Raw genomic sequence first — 21,671 nt, forward strand, 5'->3', positions numbered from 1 at the left:
TTTTCAACCTATCTCTGAACTGTTGATATGAAATAACAGGAACATCCTCTTTCCAAAAATAACTTGATTGAGAAGTTTAGAATTATAGGACCCTCAAAATAGTCTTGGGGATTTAGATGCAAATTCTGCCTCAGCCCCAGATGGCCTCCTCATTCTTACTGTAGGTGATCTAAAAGGGGGTAACATACTCATTGTTATGAAAACCTCGACTCTGGGCTCCTAACCTATCTTGGGGTGGGAGGCTGGTTAGGGCAAATTGTCTAGAGTCTGAGTCAAATTTTGGGGGGGGGAGATGAAACTAAGTGAAATCTTCCCAGTATAACAAAGGCCTGGAAACACTAAATCGTGTGGGATATGGAAAGAATCATGGGGAGGGGGGGTGGGTGGGATAGGATTTCAATATTGCTGGAGTATAAGGTGCCAGGTGGGGAGCTGAAAGATAAGGATAGAAAAGTTGGCAGGGACGAAGTCATGCTGGATCTTTAGGGCATTAAGGGTAAGATGGGAGAAGGGACCAGGAAAATTAAAAGATGAATTCCAGGTTTCATTCCATGGGCTCTTGGGCAAATGACTGGGCCCACATTATGAGTCAGAAAGAAAAAAACCTGGGAAAATGGATAGGAATTGATCATTCACCAGTTTCAGGTTTGTCAGTCATCCCTACATTGTAAATATGCTGAAAACTAGGGATTTCCTTACTGGTTTGATGAACAGCCCTGCTTTGTAGTTAGAAGGACTGCCATCTTTGAAGCCATGTGAGAAGCTAATGCATCAGTAAAACCCAAGAAAATGGTGTCCTTTGCTGAAGCCATGTCACTGTTAATGAGTTGAGGCCCAGATAGTAGTTTAGAGTAGAGGTTCTAAACTGGTAGCCCATGGGCCTTCCTACTGTAGTACATGTCTTGAGAGAAAGGAAGAGGGAAACTTCTCCTTTCATTCTTGGTAGGACACTTTTTCCTTCTCGTTTCACTATTTTCCACTTGGTGGAACTAAATATACTTTTCAGCCTCTCCAGGAAGCTCCCTTTCCAAATACATTACAGTCATCTTCTTCCCACTGCTCTGGTGCCTCTCTTGTTGGGCGTTGTTCTCATCTAGAGGCAAATCATGCTTGAGAATCAACTCCTTGACTATGTGCAGCTTAAGGACAATGGTGTGGTTGAGAATGTTTTACATGTAGCGGGGAAGAAAGGAGGACTCTTTCTGAGAGGGATTTCTGTGACCAATCTACCACCAGTTGTAGCCACATTGACCAAATGGACCAGTTACTTTAGGATAGTATTCCCCAAAATATGTAAAAAGACATTTCTGCCTTTGAGAAAGTCACTTTCATCCCCAGTCACTCAATAGGTTATAGAGACTAAAAAATGATGTAAATAGTACATACAGCACCTGGGGCTTCCCAGGTAGCTCAGTAGATAAAGAATTCGCCTGCAATGCAGGAGATGCAGGAGACATGGGTTTGATCCCTGGGTGGGGAAGATCCCCTGAAGAAGGGCATGGTAACCCACTCCAGTATTCTTGCCTAGAGAATTCCATGGACAGAGGAGCCTGGCGGGCTACCATCCATAAGGTCGCAAACAGTTGGACACGACTGGAGCGACTGAGCATGCACACAAGCATGCATATATAGTATCTGCTGATGCAGGTATGCGTGTTAGTCACTGAGTTATGTCCAACTCTTTACGACCCCATGAGCTGTAGCCCGGCAAGCTCCTCTGTCCCTGGAATTCTCCAGGCAAGAAGAAGGGAATGGATAGCCATTCCCTTCTCCAGGGGATCTTCCTGACCCAGGGATGGAACCTGAGTCTCCTGAATTGCAGGCAGATTCTTTACTGTCTGAGCCACCAGGGGAGCCCTGATGGAGATATGCAGTACATTAATTAAAGACTCTGAAAGTCCATCTGGATGGAAACCAGTTTAACTTGCGTGTGTGTGTGCATGTGTGTTTATTTTACAGCAGCTTGGTAACATATTACTAACAGTCATTGTTGATACAGAAAATGTCAGCAAATATTTGAATGTTTGTACTTAAACAGTGCTTCACTCATCTTTAGTTGAGTGAACCTGAAGTATTTTGCAATTAAAGATATACATATATATGTGTGTGTGTGTGTATATATATATATATATATATATATATCTCCACCTATTTCATACTTCAAATAATCATCCTCATAATTTTGGCTTTATAGCCAGTTTTAGCAAATAAAGATATAATTGACATGTACCATTCATCATATCAGTTTCAGGTACACCACATAAAGTTTCAATATTTGTATATACTATGAAATGATCACCACAATATGTCTAGCTAACATCCATCATCACATAGGTGATGTGTGTGGATGTGTATGGAGAAGGAAATGGGAACCCACTCCAGTATTCTTGCCTGGAAAATCCCATGGATGGAGGTGCCTGGTGGGCTACAGTTCATGGGGTTGCAAAGAATCAGACATGACTGAGCGACTTCACTTTCACCACACAGGTACAAATTTTTTTCTTGTGATGAGGACTCTGAAGATCCACTTTCTTAGCAATTTTCATATGTAAGTGTAGTATTATTAATTATAGTCACCATATGATACATCACATCACAATGACTTAGTTTCTAACTGGAAGTTTGTACCTTTTGACCACTTGATTTAATGGTTTTTTCCCCCAGAATTTTCTTATTGTGAAAATTTTCAAGGAATTATACAGTCAACACTCATATACCTACCAACTAAATTCTGTGGTTAACATTTTTGCTGTATTTGCCTTATTCTGTATTGTCTATCTATCCATCCTGCTCTTTATCCACCAGTCCTTCTTATTTTGTGATGCATTTCGGAGGAAATCACAGCATCAGGACCTTTTACCTCTAATTACCTTAGCATGCCTATCCTCAACCAGCTTTGTTTGAATATGCATTTCCTGGTTCCAGCAGAGCACAAAAATCTCATGTTTTTTATTAACACCTCTGGAGGTCACTCAAATTTCATTCTCCACAGGGCAGGCTTTGGGATAATGCTTTGGGGTTGTGAAGACACCACCTATATCATGAAATCTTGGATTATTTAAAATTGTTGTCTTGTCTCATGTAGTCTAATCACAGAATGGAAAGGGGGTTAATCTAATTGTTTTATTCTATAGATGGGGAAAGTGAGGGCCAGACAGGTGAGGACTCATGTCCAAGGCCATACAGCTTATTAGGCCTGTTAGACATGGAGCTTTTCTACAGAATGCCTTGTCCTTGAACGAGATTCTGTTTTCCCTTCACTCTAGTCCTTGCACACCACTGACTGCCTTGGTGTCTAGCTCACAAGAGTATTTCTGGGGCGAAGTAAAACTCCTGGGCCAGGCTCCAAAGTAGACTCCCAAGTGACTGCCTTGTAACTTCATTTCTTCCAGTTACTTGTTAATCTCATCCAGATTTCTTTTCCTTAACAATGCCTACATTTTATTCTGTTCTGGAATTCCAAGTTGATCATCTCAGTTTTGGTGAATGGAGCTGTTTAAATGAGAAGTGTTTCCTTTGTAGTGCAAAAGCTTTTAAGTTTCATTAGGTCCCATTTGTTTAGTTTTGCTTTTATTTCCAATATTCTGGGAGGTGGGTCATAGAGGATCTTGCTGTGATTTATGTCGGAGAGTATTTTGCCTATGTTCTCCTCTAGGAGTTTTATAGTTTCTGGTCTTACATTTAGATCTTTAATCCATTTTGAGTTTATTTTTGTGTATGGTGTTAGAAAGTGTTCTAGTTTCATTCTTTTACAAGTGGTTGACCAGTTTTCCCAGCACCACTTGTTAAAGAGGTGATGCATGAGACAAGTGCTCGGGCCTGGTGCACTGGGAAGACCCAGAGGAATCGGGTGGAGAGGGAGGTGGGAGGGGGGATCGGGATGGGGAATACGTGTAAATCTATGGCTGATTCATATCAATGTATGACCAAAAAAAATACATTCAATACATACTATTTATAATGAGAAAAAAAAATAAAAAATGTTTTGATTCCCCCCCCCCCAAAAAAATAAATAAATGAGAAGTGTTTAAAGTATTCTACAGCAAACTTCTGACCCTTTTCTGGGCATTTGTAACACCCAGCTCTTTCAGAGACTAGGGTGTAGAGAGTGGGTGAGCCGAAGTGGGAATGATATCTCTGAGATTTTATATTCCACCTTAAGGATGTTCGTGATTCTAAAAACCATGTTGGTAAAAAAAAAATTTTTTTTAATCATGCTGGTAATCCATAGGAGGGCTGCTATCATGGCAATGAGATATTTCACCCTTAAATCATAGTCAGGGAAATTATGGTGGAATCATATGATGGTTTTTGATACTTCAAAAACAGTATTGCTAAAGGAGTATGTTTATTTATTTATACATATTCCATTGAATTTCCAAAAGGATTCAAGGCAGGTGAATTAAATGATTATGGTTTTATGTGCCAATTTTAAAAATGAAGACTATACCACACATATTTGGGAAAGACCAAGCTGGAATTTCTGGGTTTACCTCCTTTTTTCATGGGAGATCATATTGAGGTAAGACAAGAACAAATTTTGTCCACCACAATTGCAGAACACAAAAGATAACCCCACTCCTTTCATATAACAAAGAAAGACAAGAACTTGGCTATGAAACAAGACTCATGATGATGGCTGACATTTTAGGAAAATGCAATAATTTACATATAAAGTGTGATAAAATGATTTGTATGGTTTTAGACATATTCTGAAAGGCCTTGGAAGGCAGTCTCTTTATAGTATTTCAGAAGCAGCACATCTGGAGAAAGGTTTCTATGGCAACTCATGAAAGTTTGATTTTTTTTTCTTTCCTTTTCAAGAGCATAAATCATCCTACAGCCTAAGGCTTCAGTAAAGGTCTCCTGTATTTTAGCAGCTATTGCCATTTGTTTTGGGGGTTGTATATTTTGACTGTCTAAGAGAAAACAGAGCAAAGGGCTTCCAAGAAGGCTTGGAGTCTTACATTTTTCGTATTTGGGAGCAAGATGTGAATAATCTTATTCTAGACTTTGCTTCTCCATGATCAAAAGGACAGTGCACATTGGTACGTTTGGTTCATATCATGTGTTATTTCAGTTTTCAAGAAAGTTGTGGGACTTCCTTGGTGGTCCAGTGGTGAAGACTCGGCATTCCCAATGCAAGGGCATGGGTTCAATCCCCAGTCAGGGATCTAAGATCCCACGTGCCATGTGGCACTGCTCAAAAAAAAGAAAGAAAGTTGTGATCAGTGTGTTCTCAGGAAAGAGGAGTCAGTCTGGACTTAAGAAGGAAGAACTGTTTGGCCAAAGCATCTCCTAATCAGTAGTTTAGTGGAGGTGTCCTACTGTCTTCACGTCTGCCTGTAAATTACATGGTCCTGGGGTTTTGCACACTGATATGCTTAAGGTGGTTTTTTATCAATATCTCCTTTCCAAGAAAGTCAATAAAGAAATATTCTATTTTTTTTTTTTTGAGATTTATTTTTTCTTTTTTTTTTATTGTACTGGTTTTTGTCATACATTGACATGAATCAGCCATGGATTTACATATATTCCCCATCCCGATCCCCCCTCTGAACACTTTGAGCAATTTTTTTAAACAACTTTGGCCTTTGTATGTTATAGGAAGTCACGTGACTAATGAAAAACACCCAGGACACAGAAACAGAGCTAAACTTTAGACCGAGCTCTGCCATCGCTAATTGTGTTACACTGAGCAAGCCCTTGAGAATCTCTATGAGCCTCCATTTTCTAATCTGAAAAATAGGATAAACAATGCGAGCCTCAAAGGCTTATTGTTAAGAACTGAATGTGTGTGAGAATTGGAAACTATAGTGCTGTACCAATGTAAGGTGGTTATTATAACTGATTGGCTGGCTTTCTTTCCAGCTCTTTTTCTTTGGTAAAGTCCCTTTATCATTTCTGATGTGACAAGAAATCAGTTTCAATGTGCATAAATATTTTAGTTTTCTTATACTATATTAAATATGGTTATATAGACACCACTCTGCAGCCAGTTGTTTATTTCTTGACTAAGTAATTAAATATCAACTTTGCTGAAGGCTATTAAATGAATCCAGGTAAGTGCCAACTGTGTACTCACATTGAGGACACAAAGACTAGGTAATTAAATTCTTATCATTCAGGAAATAAGTTCTCTGAGTTTTGAGGCCACAGCATGAGCTATTCAGGCTGATGCAGAGAAAGAGGGGGAATGCAATCCAGCCCACACACTGCTAGCCAAGCATCAATGTGAGCTGTATTCACCTGAAGAAGGGATGCTTTTTTGAAACTTACCTGCCACGAGTGTAATTTCTTCTTTCTTCCTGTAATTTACACAAAGGCATGGAATGTGTTAGCAGTGGCCCTGGTATTTATGTGGTTCGTGATGTTCTACAGAAGGCTTTCAGTGTTTCATCGTTTAGTGTGAGGAAGACTGCTTTCCATGTTTGTTTTCTGGAGTTATACTGCCTAGATTTGAATACTGGCCCTGCTGGTCGCCAGCTGTGTGACCTTGGGTACATTACTTGACTTCTCTGTGCTTTGCTTTTTACATCTGCCAACGTCATAGCGTTGTTAGGAGAATAAATAAATTCTTATATGTAAAACATTTGGAATTGAAACTGGCCTGTAGTCAGTGCTCAAAATATTCCCGTCTTTTGGGAACTAAACCACTAAACTATTCATTAAGAAATGCTTTGACCAAACAGTTCCTTCTCCTTAAGTCCAGACTGACTCCTCTTTCCTGAGAACACACTGATCACAACTTTCTTTCTTCTTCTCCTTTTTTTTTTGGCAGCACTGCAGGGCATGTGGGATCTTGGTTCCCTGACCAAGGATTGAACCCGTGTCTACCTGCCTCTCTACTCTGTGTTGAAGAGTTCAGCAACTAACATCTGAATTGTACCTATAAATGCCACTTTCCTTTAATGAATTTAGTCTCACATTGGTGATATTTTTTCTTCTTACCCCAGCCTCTTTTGTGTGTGTATGTGTTAAATAACTGAAAAGGCATTCTTTGTAGAGACATCAAAGAATTCCACTTCTTTGATTAGAAGGTCACTTGGTTGTTTCTAGAATTTTCTCATAAAACTGTTGCTTTGTGAGAAGTGACAGAGGTGATGAGGGCTATTTGCATGTTTTTGGCTTTTTTCTTTCCTAAGAGCGTGCTTATAAGGTTTACTAGGGTTATAAGTTTAGAGATGCTTTGCGGTACCGTGAATTTTTTTCTCTCAGTTTTGGTCAACACGATACTTTTTCGATAATTTTAAACTGAGAAAAAGTCCTTTGTAACACGGAAGTACTGATATTTGATAATGTTTTCAGAACAATTAGCCTTGCATTTCAAAATGCTGAAAAATTCTGTTAAATATAGCTTTTGATAGGAAGGACATGAGACAGACTGACAAAGCGAAGAGTGAGGCAGATGGTGATTTTGATTTTTATCTTCCTTCCAAATCCCAACTCCTTCACTGTTCTTAAGACTCTTAGAAGCCTTTTTGTTACTTGCACTGTGTGCTTTTCAGTCTCCTACAGTCTCTAACTCTTAAGCCCTTTTCCATGGCACAAAACAGGAAGCATAGAATGTTAATAATGCTGCAAACCACTGATTTCTAGGTACTTACAATAATTTGGGTGTCTAATACAGATTGAAATATCCAAATAATTGAGATAGTCATCACTTTGAGGAAACATTTTCCAAGTGAACTACATGGAAAGGGAGATGCAATATTTTGATCATTTCATGGCATTAGGCTTTTGTCTACCATTTAGTCAGCTATGCCATACTATGCTTATTCATCCAAAGGAGACTCCCTGAGCCAAAATACCATAGATCCTGCATCATTTAGAACTAACAAGTGAGATGATCTTATCAGGGATCTGTCTAGGACACATAGGTGCTACTTCTGAACGTGCCAAATAATCATTTGTTTTGTGAAATTTTCATTGATCCTGCATATTAAACTCAAGTTTTTATTAGCTTTTTAAAAGTAGGCAATGATTATATACTTGTTTCTAAACTGGTTGCTTAAACAGTCTGCCACAATGTGGGAGACCTGGGTTCGATCCCTGGAGAAGGAATGCTTGCCTGGAAAATGCCATGGATGGAGGAGCCTGGCAGGCTGCATGCAGTCCATGGGGTCACAAAGAGTCAGATACAACTGAGAGACTTTATTTTCACTTTCACTTTCAAACTGTTCGCAAAAATTAAATATCTGTTTAAAAGAAAAACCAATATTTTAAGATTCTTCTGTTTATATGGACAGAATGTTTTTAAGACATTGCATCAATCTGTGTATAGAGTTACTGCATTTTTAACTTTTGCTTTTTGGTCCAAGGGTGGTGGCTAAGAATTCCGGTTTGGGGCTGAACCCTCACCATTTACTAATTGTGTAGTCTATGGCAAGTCAGTGAATGTCTCTTAGCCTTCATTTTTTTTTCTTTTTAAAATGAGGATAATAATACCTGTCAGTACTGTGGTGAAAATCAAATGGGTTTTCTATGTGAAACACTGCTTCTTCACACAGAGCAAAGCAATGCTCAATGCTTTATGACGGCGTTTGTTATTATCGTGGATATTTTCTTTCTCCTCTTTTAGCTGTTACTGCATTGTGTCAGGAAATGATTGCCTAAGGGTTTCAACAGCACTGATTACTTTGTTTAGTGTTTCTACTTTATATTATTTTTCACAATAGTATTACATTTTAAAATTCTCAGATTTCCAAGAGAACACACCATCTCTCCTATTTTTGTTTATGGCAAAATGTGTTAAAAGTTCCAAATTACTGACATAAACATGAACTCTTGGGAAACAACCTTGTTGTCAGCCCTGGGGGCTCTGGGTCCTTAGTTGTTTGCTTATCTTTTGATTAATCAAACCATTAATCCTTTTGCCAGTCATCAGTGAGGAATCCCTTGAGAGCTCAGTTGCTCAGTTGTGTAACACTGAACAACACCATGGACTATGGACTGTAGCCCACCAGTCTCCTCTGTCCATGGGATTTCCCAGGCAAGAATATTGGAGTGGGTTGCCATTTCCTCCTCCAGGGGATCTTCCCAAGCCAGGGATCGAACCCGCATCTCCTTGTCTGCTATATTAGCCGGCGAATTCTTTACCACTGAGCCACTGGGGAAGCCCCTCGCTTGACAGCTACATGTAAACAATCTTTTTAAATTTTCTTTATTAAAAAAATTTTTATTGAAGTATATAACTGGTTTACAGTGTTTGGATTAATTTCTGCTGTATGGCACAGTGATTCTGTTATATCTATCTATCTATCTATCTATACATACATACATTCTTTCTTAAGTGTTTTTTCCATTGTGGTTTATCAGAAGATATTTGATATAGTTCTCTGTGCTGTACAGTAAGACCATGTTGTTTATACATCTTGACAATCTTAATAACCTCCAGACCAGACTCCAACTCCTCAGTTTTTTTGGTACCCTAAAACTCCCTCTTCCTAAAATGCAGAGGATGAGATGGTTGGATGGCATTACCGACTCATTGGACATGAGTTTGAGCAAACTCCAGGGGATAGTGAAGGACAGGGAAGCCTGGCGTGCTGCAGTCCATGGGGTTGCAAAGAATCAGACACAACTTAGCGACTGAACAGAAACAAACTGCAGGGACTTTCTTAGGCCATTGTTATTTGGGTCAATTATTTTTCAAATCAGTCTTTGTCGGTTGATGTCCAACAAGCATTTTGAATACCACCACGCATGAGCATGAGTGAGACAAATTGTGAGGTATTTCCCACAACATGTTTTTGTATTGGTCTATTTAAAGATACTTTTGTAATTTCTATTTATGCTTTTCTAAAGCACATGAACCTAGAGAACTCTAGTCAATGATCTGATAAGGCCCTGGCTTGTTCTAGTAAATGTTTCTGTATAGCATCAGGTACTTACTTAGTAATGTCTTTTGTGGACTATAAAATACTAGTGTATTTGAGTGATGTGTTTCATTCTGAGCCCCCTTTTAAGCCTCACCATGCTTAGCAAGTCTATCTGAATTCCATGATAACTGCTGTTACTATGGCTGCATGTTATTTCATATTTCATTTGTTGAACTGATGCTTGATAAGAGAGATGGCATTGAATCGTGGGCAATTTTGACTCAGTAGAAAGGTTTTCTTTTTTCTTCTTTATGGAGGTAAAATTAGGAAACTGTAGTTAAAAATCCAAGCCTTGTATTTCTAAGTTAGGGTTGTGCAATGCTTGTGCACACTGTGTGTGTGTAGCGGGGTGGACTTTGGCACCATCACCCCACCACCTGCTGGATGTTCTGGCCATGGCCCCAAGGACAGTTATCAGAAGGTGGATTAACTCAAATAATGAAATGTCACATAAGCCTCTTTAAAAAAAATGGGTTTCCTCTTTTAGGACAGCTCACAGAGGGTGAATGGAGCCTCATCTTTTCATTATGGCTTCCACGGTAGACTCATATCTTATGTTCCACGGATTCTTATCAAACCACAAGATACAAATGTGCTTTCAAAACATGGTGACAGCATGTATACTATTTATGGTGAAACAGATCACCAGCCCAGGTGGGATGCATGAGACAAGTGCTCGGGCCTGGTGCACTGGGAAGACCCAGAGGAATCGGGTGGAGAGGGAGGTGGGAGGGGGGATCGGGATGGGGAATACGTGTAAATCTATGGCTGATTCATATCAATGTATGACAAAAAATAAATTAATTAATTAATTAATTTAAAAAAAAAAAGAAAGGAAAAAAAAAAAACAAAACATGGTGACCCAAACAAAGTGAAAAACACTTTTGAAATGTAATTTCTCCTGAAGCAGAAATTGAGAGATGTGATTTATGAAAAGGATGGCTCTGAGGCCCCATGGAAACCAATGCTCATAGTGGTTGTAGAAGCAGACACTGGCATGAAACTGCCTGGCTTTGTTGCTGGCTCATTATGTGATCTTGGACACCTCTTTGTGCTTCAGTTTCCTCAGCCATAAAATGGGAATATCATGTGGAGTAATTAGCCTCCAACTAATAAAAAAAAAAAGAAAAAAAAATAAAGTTTTATTGGAGGACAAAAAAAAAATGGGAATATCAATAGTACCTTTTTTTAAAATTGGATTGCTGTGAAAATTCATTGAATTGATACATTAAAACACTCAGAATAGCATCTGAAATGTTGTGTGCACTATAGGAATATGAGCTATTTTCATAGGGATTTTCGCTCAATCGTGTCTGACTCTTTGCGACCCCATGGACTGTAGCCCGCCAGGCTCCTCTGTCAATGGGATTTTCCAGTCAAGAATACTGGAGTGGGTTGCCATTTCCTCTTCCAGGGGATCTTCCCAACCCAGGGATTGAACCTTCATCTCCTGTGTCTCCTGCATTGGCAGATGGATTCTTTACCACTAGTGGGATCTGAAAGTTCCAGAACTATTATTTTTAAAAGACAAGGTAGAAACTGTTTCATTTCTCTGTAAGGCACAGCATTTTGGCATTTCCTTGATTTTGTTTGATTTCATAAAGCAAATGAGTATGGTATTTGGAACTGAGTAAATTCAATTCATTATGGTAAGAACACTAGAGTTATCTTGTCTGAAAAAACTCTTACTAAACTCTGTAAGTCAAAGATGCAGAATTTGAAGATTTGTGAGATCAAAAACTACATTCAGGATGTACTTATACCAAAAATTACATATTTGAACTCTACACTAAGCTTTATACTTTATCAAAACTCACTGAACTCATTGGTTAAAATTTATTCTATATAAATGTATCTCAGTAAACTGTTTTGTTATGTTGAATTCATGATGTTGGAATTGTAGTAGGCATACAGTATTTTTGACTACATTAATAGATGAATAAATGAATGGAGTCATTTTATTCTTCAGTGATGGATCCTACAGGGAATGAGGACAATTAAATGAGTTGCATTTTATGTCTTTGGTTTTGTAACTTTACATCAACTTCCCAAAGTTCAGTTTTAATAGTGGATTTTAGGTCCTTTCACATGCTTTGAAGATTGACTCACCCCTTCACTCCTTCACCTAAATTTATTGGATTTTCAGATTTGCCTTGAGAATGAAGTCAGTTGCTCCATTTGGTCTTGGGTTTGCTGGGGCTTATACATTTCTTTTTTGTGGGGCTTTGTGTTTTCTTTCATGTTGTCAGACACATAATCATGTAATTTAGTCTTTAAAGATAAACATTTTGATATAGTGACCAAAGAAGTTTTTTAAGGTTTGAGACTTTTACTAAAAATGAAACCCTTTTTTATTCTTTCAAGAAATAGCAGTTGGTTTTGCAGACTTGGAATCTGGGTCTCTATTGAGAAACCCTAGACACCTGTAAGTTGGTTAAGTTGAACGTGATGATATATTATGTGTATGAGCCAACATAGACTTTTCTCATTGGCTGTTAGCACGGGGAGCTTATCTGGAGTTGAGTGTTTGATTCTGATTTCTTCTTGTATTTTCTACCAGGTATGGCAGCAGCGAAACTTCTGCATGACTCTGGCCTGAATGTGATTGTTCTGGAAGCCCGGGACCGCGTGGGAGGCAGGACTTACACCCTTAGGGTAAGACAATAAGAATGGGCTGGAAAAATGTGACCCTGAAACTGAGTTTCCTTTTTTCTTTCTGAAAGTCTTGAACTTCACTTGACTCTTTTCAAGAGAGTGAAAATTATTTCAAAACACTCCACAGCCTCTCAATTTGCTTTCTTTCCATGTCTTTCTTCTGTCCATTTTCTCTTCTTGCCTCATAACATTTGGCCCTTTCCCCATATACAATTGCATCAATAATTAGATGTTTGAAATACATTAGTGAGTAAAACAAAGACTCCCTGCCCTTGTGAAACATATATCCCCCCTTTTTTTAAGTGGGGGAGCTATAGTGACTCAGGTGATAAAGAATCCACCTGCCAGTGCAAAAGACCCAAGTTCCATTCCTGGGTCGGGAAGATCCCCTGGAGAAGGAAATGGCAACCCACTCCAGTATTCTTGCCTGGAGAATCCCATGGACAGAGGAGCCTGGCAGGCTACAGTCCATGGGATCTCAGGAGTTGGATGCAACTTAGCGACTAAACCATACCATCATACAATAAACAAACAAAAACAGAAAAGAAGGACCTGCTCTGGTGTCCCTGACTATTAGGAATCCAGTTATGTTGGGACGTGTTCAAATATAGGGAGTTTTTCTAGTCACTCTTTTTCAAAGGTTGGTCCTTAGTCATTGCAAAGGAAGCTAATTCAAAACCATATGAAAACCTTTCTACTGAACATAAGAGCAATTTCAAAGGTTTAAATTAGGACTCTAATGCTATCTTTCAAGTGTCTGGTTTAACAAACCACAAAAGAAATTGTCATTTCCTGGATGAATTTAGAGTTTATCATACTAGGTGAAGAAAGTCACACAAAGAAAGGCAATTATCATATGATATCATTTATATGTAGATACCTTAAAAATGATACAGATGAACTTACAAAACAGAAACTGACTCACATAGAAAACAAACATGGTTACCAAAGTGAATAGAGGGGAAGGGAGTTTGGGATTAAAATTAGGAGTTTGGGATTAACAGATACACACTACTATATATAAAATAGACAAACAACAACTACTGTATAGCAAAAGGAACTACTGTATAGCACAGGGAAGTATATAAAAAAATTTCTAGTAACCTATAATGGAAAATAATCTGAAAAATAATATATATATATACACACACATATATATATACACACACACACATAAAACTGAATCTTTTTGCTACACACCTGAAACATTGTAAATCAACTATACTTCAATAAAAAAGGGGTCTTTTCCTTTCTTGCTTTTCCTCTAGCATTAGGTGCCTCAAAATTAGCCAGAAATGCTAAGTAAAGAGAAATTCATCAATAATTCATAGTTTACAAATCTAAGTCAGTAAAACCCAGAGCACGTTGTGGTACGTAGTAAGAATGATGGGGTTCAGAAATCTCTTGCTTATTTCAAGTCCAATCAATTTTAGTTTAAAATTAGGAATGATTCAATAACCATTTAGTTGCATGAATGCGGTAGAGTCGAGAACAGAGTCCAATTTTCTATAGATATTCCTCAAGGTGTGTCTAGAACCTGTGAAATGCCAATCTGCTTTTTTGAGGGCTGTCTTTTTTATCTTAAGAATAACAGGTTCACAAAATATTTATTTTTATTTCTTCCCATGGGAAAACAGAACCAAAAAGTTAAATATGTGGACCTTGGAGGATCTTATGTTGGGCCAACTCAGAATCATATCTTAAGATTATCCAAGGAGCTAGGATTGGAGACCTACAAAGTGAATGAAGTAGAGCGTCTGATTCACCATACAAAGGTAAGCCTGGAACAACCTTTGAAGGATTTGGAGATTTTTCTATCGGTATTTCCATATATTAGTACAAATTCCAGATCCTCCCCTCAGACAATCTCCTTCATCCTTGAATGACGCATATGTATTTTATAAGTATATGTCAACCATTCTAAGAATTTTTTTTACTGTTATCAAAGACTAATTCTAAATCTATTTGGGAAGGTTATTGATGAAGTGGTATTAACCATTTGGTAACAAGTTGAACAAAACCAATAAAGAAAAAACATTTATGATTTATTAAATACCTCTATTAAAATAATTAGGGCTCTTTCATGTATACAAAAACTTGTGTACAGTTTTACAAATGCTATTTTAGACATCATGTGATAGAGTATTTGCTATATGTCTAATGTAATTATTTTGAAATTTGGTTATTATGTCCTATATATAGGCTAAACTCACTCTCTTTTGGAGATTTACATAAAAATAGGTCAAGTCCAAAATTTCATCTTCTGTGGGAAAGCTCCATTGATCTCCCTCAAGTTTCTGTGAGTTTACTGGGTCTCACATTCTCATGATCATTTGTGGTCCATGGTTCTTGCTTCCATGACACATATGCATTCACATTCATGGCCTGTGACTCTCTTCTTTCCTTTGCTCTATGTCAACCTAGGTTCGAATTCACCTCTTTGTCTTGACTTTCTTTGGACCACCCCAGTCCAGTAGACTGGACTGAAATTTTGAACAGTGGGGGTGAGGGGTTCAATCACAGAAACGACTTAGAATTGAATATCGGACATTGTAATTCTAGGAAGCTCTTCAAACAGGGTGCCCTTGGTGATTTCTCACTGGCCACATTTTTCTGTGGATTCCAGTCTCCCACCATGTTTCTCCCTTTAGACTCTTCTCACAACTCCCTGATCTTTGTTTTCCCAGCATCTCTGTCTTGGTCCAAAATATTACTGATGTTCTCTGACAAACAGTCACCTGTGCTGGACCCTACTCTGAAGTCCCACAGAAGGACTGGCAGAGATTTTTAATTTCAATCTTTCCTCTCTCTTCCTCACTTACCTCCTAAAATGGAATTGAGCAATATAGAGACAAGTTCCTCACTGGAAAAAATTACACCCTTAGGAGACAGAAGAAACTAGCAACAGTTAGTTTTGAATCACATAATAGTGTCAACGTTATATTATTAGTGGGTGATAATATTAAGAAGGACAAACAATAGACTATATGTTGTGAATTGTTTAATGAAACAGAAAATAAAAATCTATATGATTTGGTATAATGTGGGTAACATTTATAATAAATGTTTTGTTTGACCTTCAGATTTTGTTTTATGAGCCTTTTCACCTTGCTTCCATATGTGTCTAGTGGGAAAAGAGACACATGAATTAGAAATGAAAATGAAGCATGGTGATAGCGTGATTTATTGAACATTCATCAGCAACTCTTTGTAAACATCGTTCATTGTGTTCCTGGCTTTTATATGTAGATCATCTTGACTGATTTCTTCTGTCTTCATGTCCTAACATTTAAGACTTGCAGAGACTGAATTCCCAGAACATTAGGATCTCTTTTAGATTTCTCTGGACAAAGGAGATGATGACTAGAAATTAAATTCATTTTTCTGTCTTTGTGTGGGCAGGGTTTCTTGGCAGTCAGGGGCTATGTTCAGGACACTTTGTTTTTCTGGAAATCTTTCCGCCAACACTATGTTCCTTGTTTGAAAGAGATTGCTCACAGTCATCAACTGTGGCAAGGATGTTATACTTGAATTTTTCAGAATGATGACCAAATATGCTTCTTTCTTTAGCTATTTCATATAATCCACATGCAGCTAAGAAAATAATTAAGCACTATCTCTGATTTGATAGAGAATAAATATATATGCCAATGTTGGTCTTCATGAAATTCAAATGAATGTTATTGCTTTCTAATTATTACAAAAGGAAAGCAGGTTTTTTGTAAAAATATAAGAAGAAAACTTGGGTAGAGAAAAACAATTAAAAAACCCCTTCAATAATCTCATCTAGAGAAAATCACTCTAAAATATTCTTTTGGTACATAGATTTTCATGTTCCTATGTTGCTATTTTCTGACCTCTGCTGGAGGAAATAAGAAATATCAGTATACTTAAAAATATTGTATACATATGCATATGTGTATATGTTTGATATAGTTACTCTTTAATTCTCATCCTGAGACAATTAAGGCACTAATGAATTTATGAAAGATTTCAGTTTTTAGTCCACTGAAAACTGGTTGTATCCAGTGAAGTGTTACATGATAATAAATAATAATAAAGATTTTAGAGCCAAGAAGTCCTCCCTAAACTAAAAATTTGTTCTCCACCATCATCACCTCCATGTCTTTGCTCATATGTTGTTTTTCTTCTTTTGAATCTGTAAAAAGCATCTCAGATGCTTCCATCCATTTCTGGAATTATTGACCAGAGCTCTGACATCTGATCTCCGACAAAGAACGTAGTTCAGAAATTTGTTTCCTCTGTAATGGTAGGAGGTACTTTAGCCATTTGGACATTACCTATTACCTATTTCAACAACTACTGTTCCCAAATGCAAACAACGATTCATGCAAATATCTAGTATATTTGTGCCTCGTTTCTTCAGTGGACCTGCATTGTATTTCTCAACCCAAAGCCTAAGAATCTCAAGAGTATCGAGTGTGTTACTTCTCATATTGTCAGATCCTGCTATTCAAATCAGCCTGCTCAAGGACTCTGTTTTTTTCAATTTCTTACATTATTATTAACGTAAGACAGAGTTTTACATGTAGCCTTAATAACATTAAGCTAAAGAGTTTGAAGGTGGTGGTTGGAATTGAAACTGGTGAAATGGATGGAGCTACTCACATAGAGGGGTGAGGGGCTATAGCAGCCCGTGATAGGCTAGCTATCCAAAGGAAGGATGTTTTTTCCAAGAAACGAGGACCCCCAGTATCACCAGTTCTCTGATAGTACTAGAAGTGGTCTGTTGACAGTTGGGTTGTGCCCATGCTTGTCCCATAACAAGCATGCATCAACCCCTGGTGTGTTGTGATATATAGCACGTTTTGCTCTCTGCCTCTAATCTCCGGAAATGTTTCTGTCTACTGAGTGGTACTCATTTTTAGTGCTACAGTAGATCTGTCTTACATTGCTAAAAAGTGGCTTTCCAAACCCTTGTTCGTGAATTGAAGATGTGGTACCAAGCTATATGGGGATTTAATTATCAGTGGGAAAATGATCACTTCAGCTCAAATTTATATAATTTAGAAGGTGTTTTCCACACTTCTCAAATCAGTGATACAGTCCTTCATGCTTAACAATTATTGTGAAACATCTACTCAAGTTTATAATCTGTTTCACAGATAGTCATGCTAATTTCTGCTAGGATGATTTAGAAGGCAGTTGTTTACGTGCCTTGGAAGTGCCTTGTGAAAAATGTCCCCTTTTAGGGACTAACTCATAATTAAAGAGAAAAATACAAGAAATATAAACCTCTTAAGGAATGTTGCTGCATTTTGCCTTGCACCTCTTCCTCTTTTATCTAGTGTGTGTGTATGTGTGTGTGTGTTTGCATGCTCACATGTGTGGTTATTGTGTTGTTTGTTTTTTATTCTTTCAGGCTCATACTTTGAAGGGGTTTTGTACAATGTAGGCTATTGACATTTAGTGTTTCTCTGTCTCAGGAGTTTTATAAGTCTGAAATTTAGAATTAGTGTCAAGTGAAAGTATGCATGCAACTGCTTTAGGCCCAAAGGCTGAACTGTTAGGAGTCTGGTGAATGTAAAGATGTAGCATGACTTAAACTTAAGAGTCCAACTTCACACTGATAGTTGTGTGTTTCCAACCTTCACCTCTTGTGATAAACTGAGAAAGAAAAAAAAATGCTCTGGTCTTAGTCTACTTCCCAATGAGCAGAAGCCAAGATCACTGTCAAAGTCGCTTTTGTGTTGTATGTGGTCAATATCAATGCTTGAAGGGATGAGGAGCCATTTCTAAAATACTTTGCCTACGTGTTGCTGCTACAACTGCTATTGCTTAAACAACTTTGTGGAGGAGGCACCATTTGGCAGAACTTTTCCATTTGTTAAGAACACCGAAAGCCAATAGAAACTATGGTACCCCCAAGAGCACATGAAGGCATAGAGTAGAAACTAGATCTCTAGCGATCAGACCAGTTGGGTGAACTTCTTGGAAGAGATCACTGTCTCTCCGTGTTGGGGAGAGAATTAGAGGAGACATTGAAAAAGAAAATATTCAAATTTGAATTGCATTTGGAGAATGAAAACCATTGTAAGATGTAGGACCTCAGTATCTTGCAGAAATCAACAGACCAGGAGCGTCCAGTCTTCTTCAGACTCTTAGTATGCCCTTCAGCATGCCTCTCCCTCCAACATTATTAATCCAGAGAAGCCTGGATCAAAGTCAAGGGTGTACTTGCTTTTCTCACAATGACAGAAGAATCCAGGAACAGGCTGGACAAAATTTTGTATCTCACCCAGGAACAGCTGCCGTTTTCCCATGAACTTCACACATGTCACCCAGAGCTCGCTGGTTCTGAGATGGGCTTCCTGAACCTTCTCTTCCATACCCACCCCCACTCCACTTCATTTCTTATTTGTTGGAAACAGATATGTCTTATCATCACTGGAATATCCCCCCCTCTAAATATGTAGAATAGTAATTTCCTCTTTAGCAGGCAAAACCTGTTTGTCTAGTGATCATTCTGAAGCTTATGTTAGGTTCTTCTGGAAATCAAAGTGCTAATTTGTGTTTATAAAAGGCAGATTTTTGACATGTAATTGATGAGGATGATGCTTTCAGTGGCTGAATGTGGAGGAATGTTTGGGTATACGAGAGGAATTTATTCTAAGCCTTCAAGATTCCTTTTTAGAATTTAAAATATGATGAAATCAGTAAAGAAAGTGAAGTCGCTCAGTTGTGTCCTACTCTTTGTGACCCCATGAACTGTAGCCTTCCAGGATCTTCAGTCCATGGTATTTTCCAGGCAAGAATACTGGAATGGGTTGCCATTTCCTTCTCCAAAATCTGTAAACATAGTTTCTATGTAAAAACACACATGCACACACATCTGGATAAATTTAACAATGGTTAGAGTTGTGGGTAACACAGAGTTTTAAATTATAGTGGAAGTAGAGGGTAGAGAATGTATAGAATTCAGTTATGGTGGTGAAGTTCACGAAAGGAAACAAGCCTGTGGCTTAAAATCTTGTGGGAAACGTTTACAGCAGCTGTACCGTATCATCATGGAGTATGGCCAGGTAGTCCAACTACTTGACTATGTGCGTGCTCAGTCTGACTTTTTGCTACCCCATGGACTGTAGCCCGTCAGGCTCCTCTGTCCTTGGAATTCTCCAGGCAAGAATACTGGAGTGGCTTGCCAGGGGATCTTTCTGACCCAGGAATCAAACCCTAGTCTCTTGTGTCTAGGGCATTGACAGGTGGATTCTTTACCACTGTGCCACCTGGGAAGCCAAGTAGTCCAAAGGAGATGCGTTGGCAGAGGCCCAACTCATCAAAGGATGGTGACTAACAAGGGTGATCATGTAGTAAGTCAAAGCTTCAGCAGCCTGTAGGGATTGGCACGAAGTAGAAGATGGCCTAAAATATGTTAGCCTACCTTGCCACACCCTCGCAGAGCCCATGCCTTTCTATTGGCCTCTGCTTCGACTAGTAAATAATAACAATGGGAACGTTGCTATGGTATGGACATCTAGAACCTTCCAAGTGCTTTCACTCATGACCTCTTTTTTAATTATTATTATTTTTGACTGCTTGGTATGTGGGATCTTAATTCCCTGACAAGGGATGGAACCCACACCCGCTATAGTGGAGTCCTCACCACTGGACCACCAAGGAAGTCCTCATGATATCTTATTTGGACCTCACAAATGTGAGTCTCAAATAGCTAGAAGTTTTATCCCCATTTAACAGATGAGAATGTAAAGGCTAAAGAGATTAATTGCATATGGCAGGAAGTGATGCAGTCAGAGCATGAACTGAGATGCCAAGAATACACATTAAAGAGCTCGCTGTCCTCTGTATGGGAGACTTTCTGTCATTTCCATCTGAACCCCAGCACCTGCCTTTGTCCTCCTTCTTTCCTGCCAAACTTACACTCTAGCATCTTGGAAAAACCCTGTTGAAGATCCTCCCTTCTTTAAAATTATCTGCAATTGACTCCAGTTATTCCGCTGACTTCTTCCCAAGTCCTGTATCCTCCTCACTTTCTTGATTACATTTTGTGAAAAGTGGTTTGGAAGTAGAAAGTGAAAGTCGCTCGGTCATGTCCGACTCTTTGCGACCCCATGGGCTATACAGTCCATGGAATTCTCCAGGCTAGAATACTGGAGTGGGTAGCCTTTCCTTTCCCCAGGGGATCTTCCAAATCTAGTGATCGAACCCAGGTTTCCCGCATTGCAGGCAGATTCTTTACCAACTGAGCTGTGAGGGAAGCCATTGAAAGTAGAAAGAAGTCTGTTATTTGTACTTTAAGATTAAGCACCCTGCCCCCTACCTCCCACACACACAGAGAACATATTTTGTTTACATTTGACATTCTTGGATTCTTATTTTTGTATTTTCACATAAAGTTTTTAGGTTTGCTTTTTTCACTTACAAATATCCACAGATATTTCCTAATGTCCTTAGAAGTTCTTTGTAGATACCATTTAAAATAGATATACAATATTCTGTCCCAAGAACATTCTGCAATATAGTGGCTATTTTGCCAATTGGTTGCATTAATTAAGCTTCTCCACTCTATTCAAATGGTCTAACATGTAATACAGATCTAATATAGGTTACTACTATGCAAGGCACAGGACTAAATAATTGAGTTTGTGACAATTTGAGGTAAAGTTGTTGTGGGATTTGTGGAATCAAAATTTTTTTTATTATGAAAAGAAACAAAAAAAGGCACAGTGATTAAATAAAATAAAGCAAGGGAAAAAATATTTCCATGGTGCAGCTAAACCAGGAAAAGACTGCAGCCATAGATCATAAAATTTGAGAATTGATGGCAAGAAAATTGGTGGCTGATGGCAAAAAAAAAATTCATTCCTGACTCTTCAATCCCAGAACTACTCTTTTGCTGAAAGCAAACGTGTTACAAAGTAAAAAAATCACTAAGGACTTCCACAGTTTCTCTTGGGGCTTCAAGGTCGTTAAGTTACTTGGTCTGCTTTCCCAATCATCCAGGTGACAGTTTTGCCAATGCCTTACCACTTTATCTGGTGGCTTAGACGGTAAAGGATCTACCTATTAATGCAGGAGATCCAAGTTTGATCCCTGGGTCAGGAATATCACCTGCTACCAACTTCAATATTCTTGCCTGGAGAATCCACACATGCC

General features: G+C 38.4%; 1 protein-coding gene across 2 annotated transcripts in view; it reads left to right on the forward strand.

The window, feature by feature from the left end:
- Positions 1-21,671, forward strand: part of MAOB (monoamine oxidase B) — a 111,808-nt gene that overhangs the window by 23,371 nt on the left and 66,766 nt on the right. For both annotated transcript variants that reach the window (XM_043459423.1, XM_043459422.1), the window contains exons 2-3: positions 12,442-12,536; positions 14,174-14,311. In XM_043459423.1, coding sequence (XP_043315358.1) covers positions 12,442-12,536; positions 14,174-14,311 — 233 coding nt within the window. The remainder of the gene's footprint in view (positions 1-12,441; positions 12,537-14,173; positions 14,312-21,671) is intronic.

The sequence above is a fragment of the Cervus canadensis genome, chromosome X, assembly GCF_019320065.1.
Source record: "Cervus canadensis isolate Bull #8, Minnesota chromosome X, ASM1932006v1, whole genome shotgun sequence".
In the NCBI taxonomy this organism is placed as follows: Eukaryota; Metazoa; Chordata; class Mammalia; order Artiodactyla; family Cervidae; genus Cervus; species Cervus canadensis.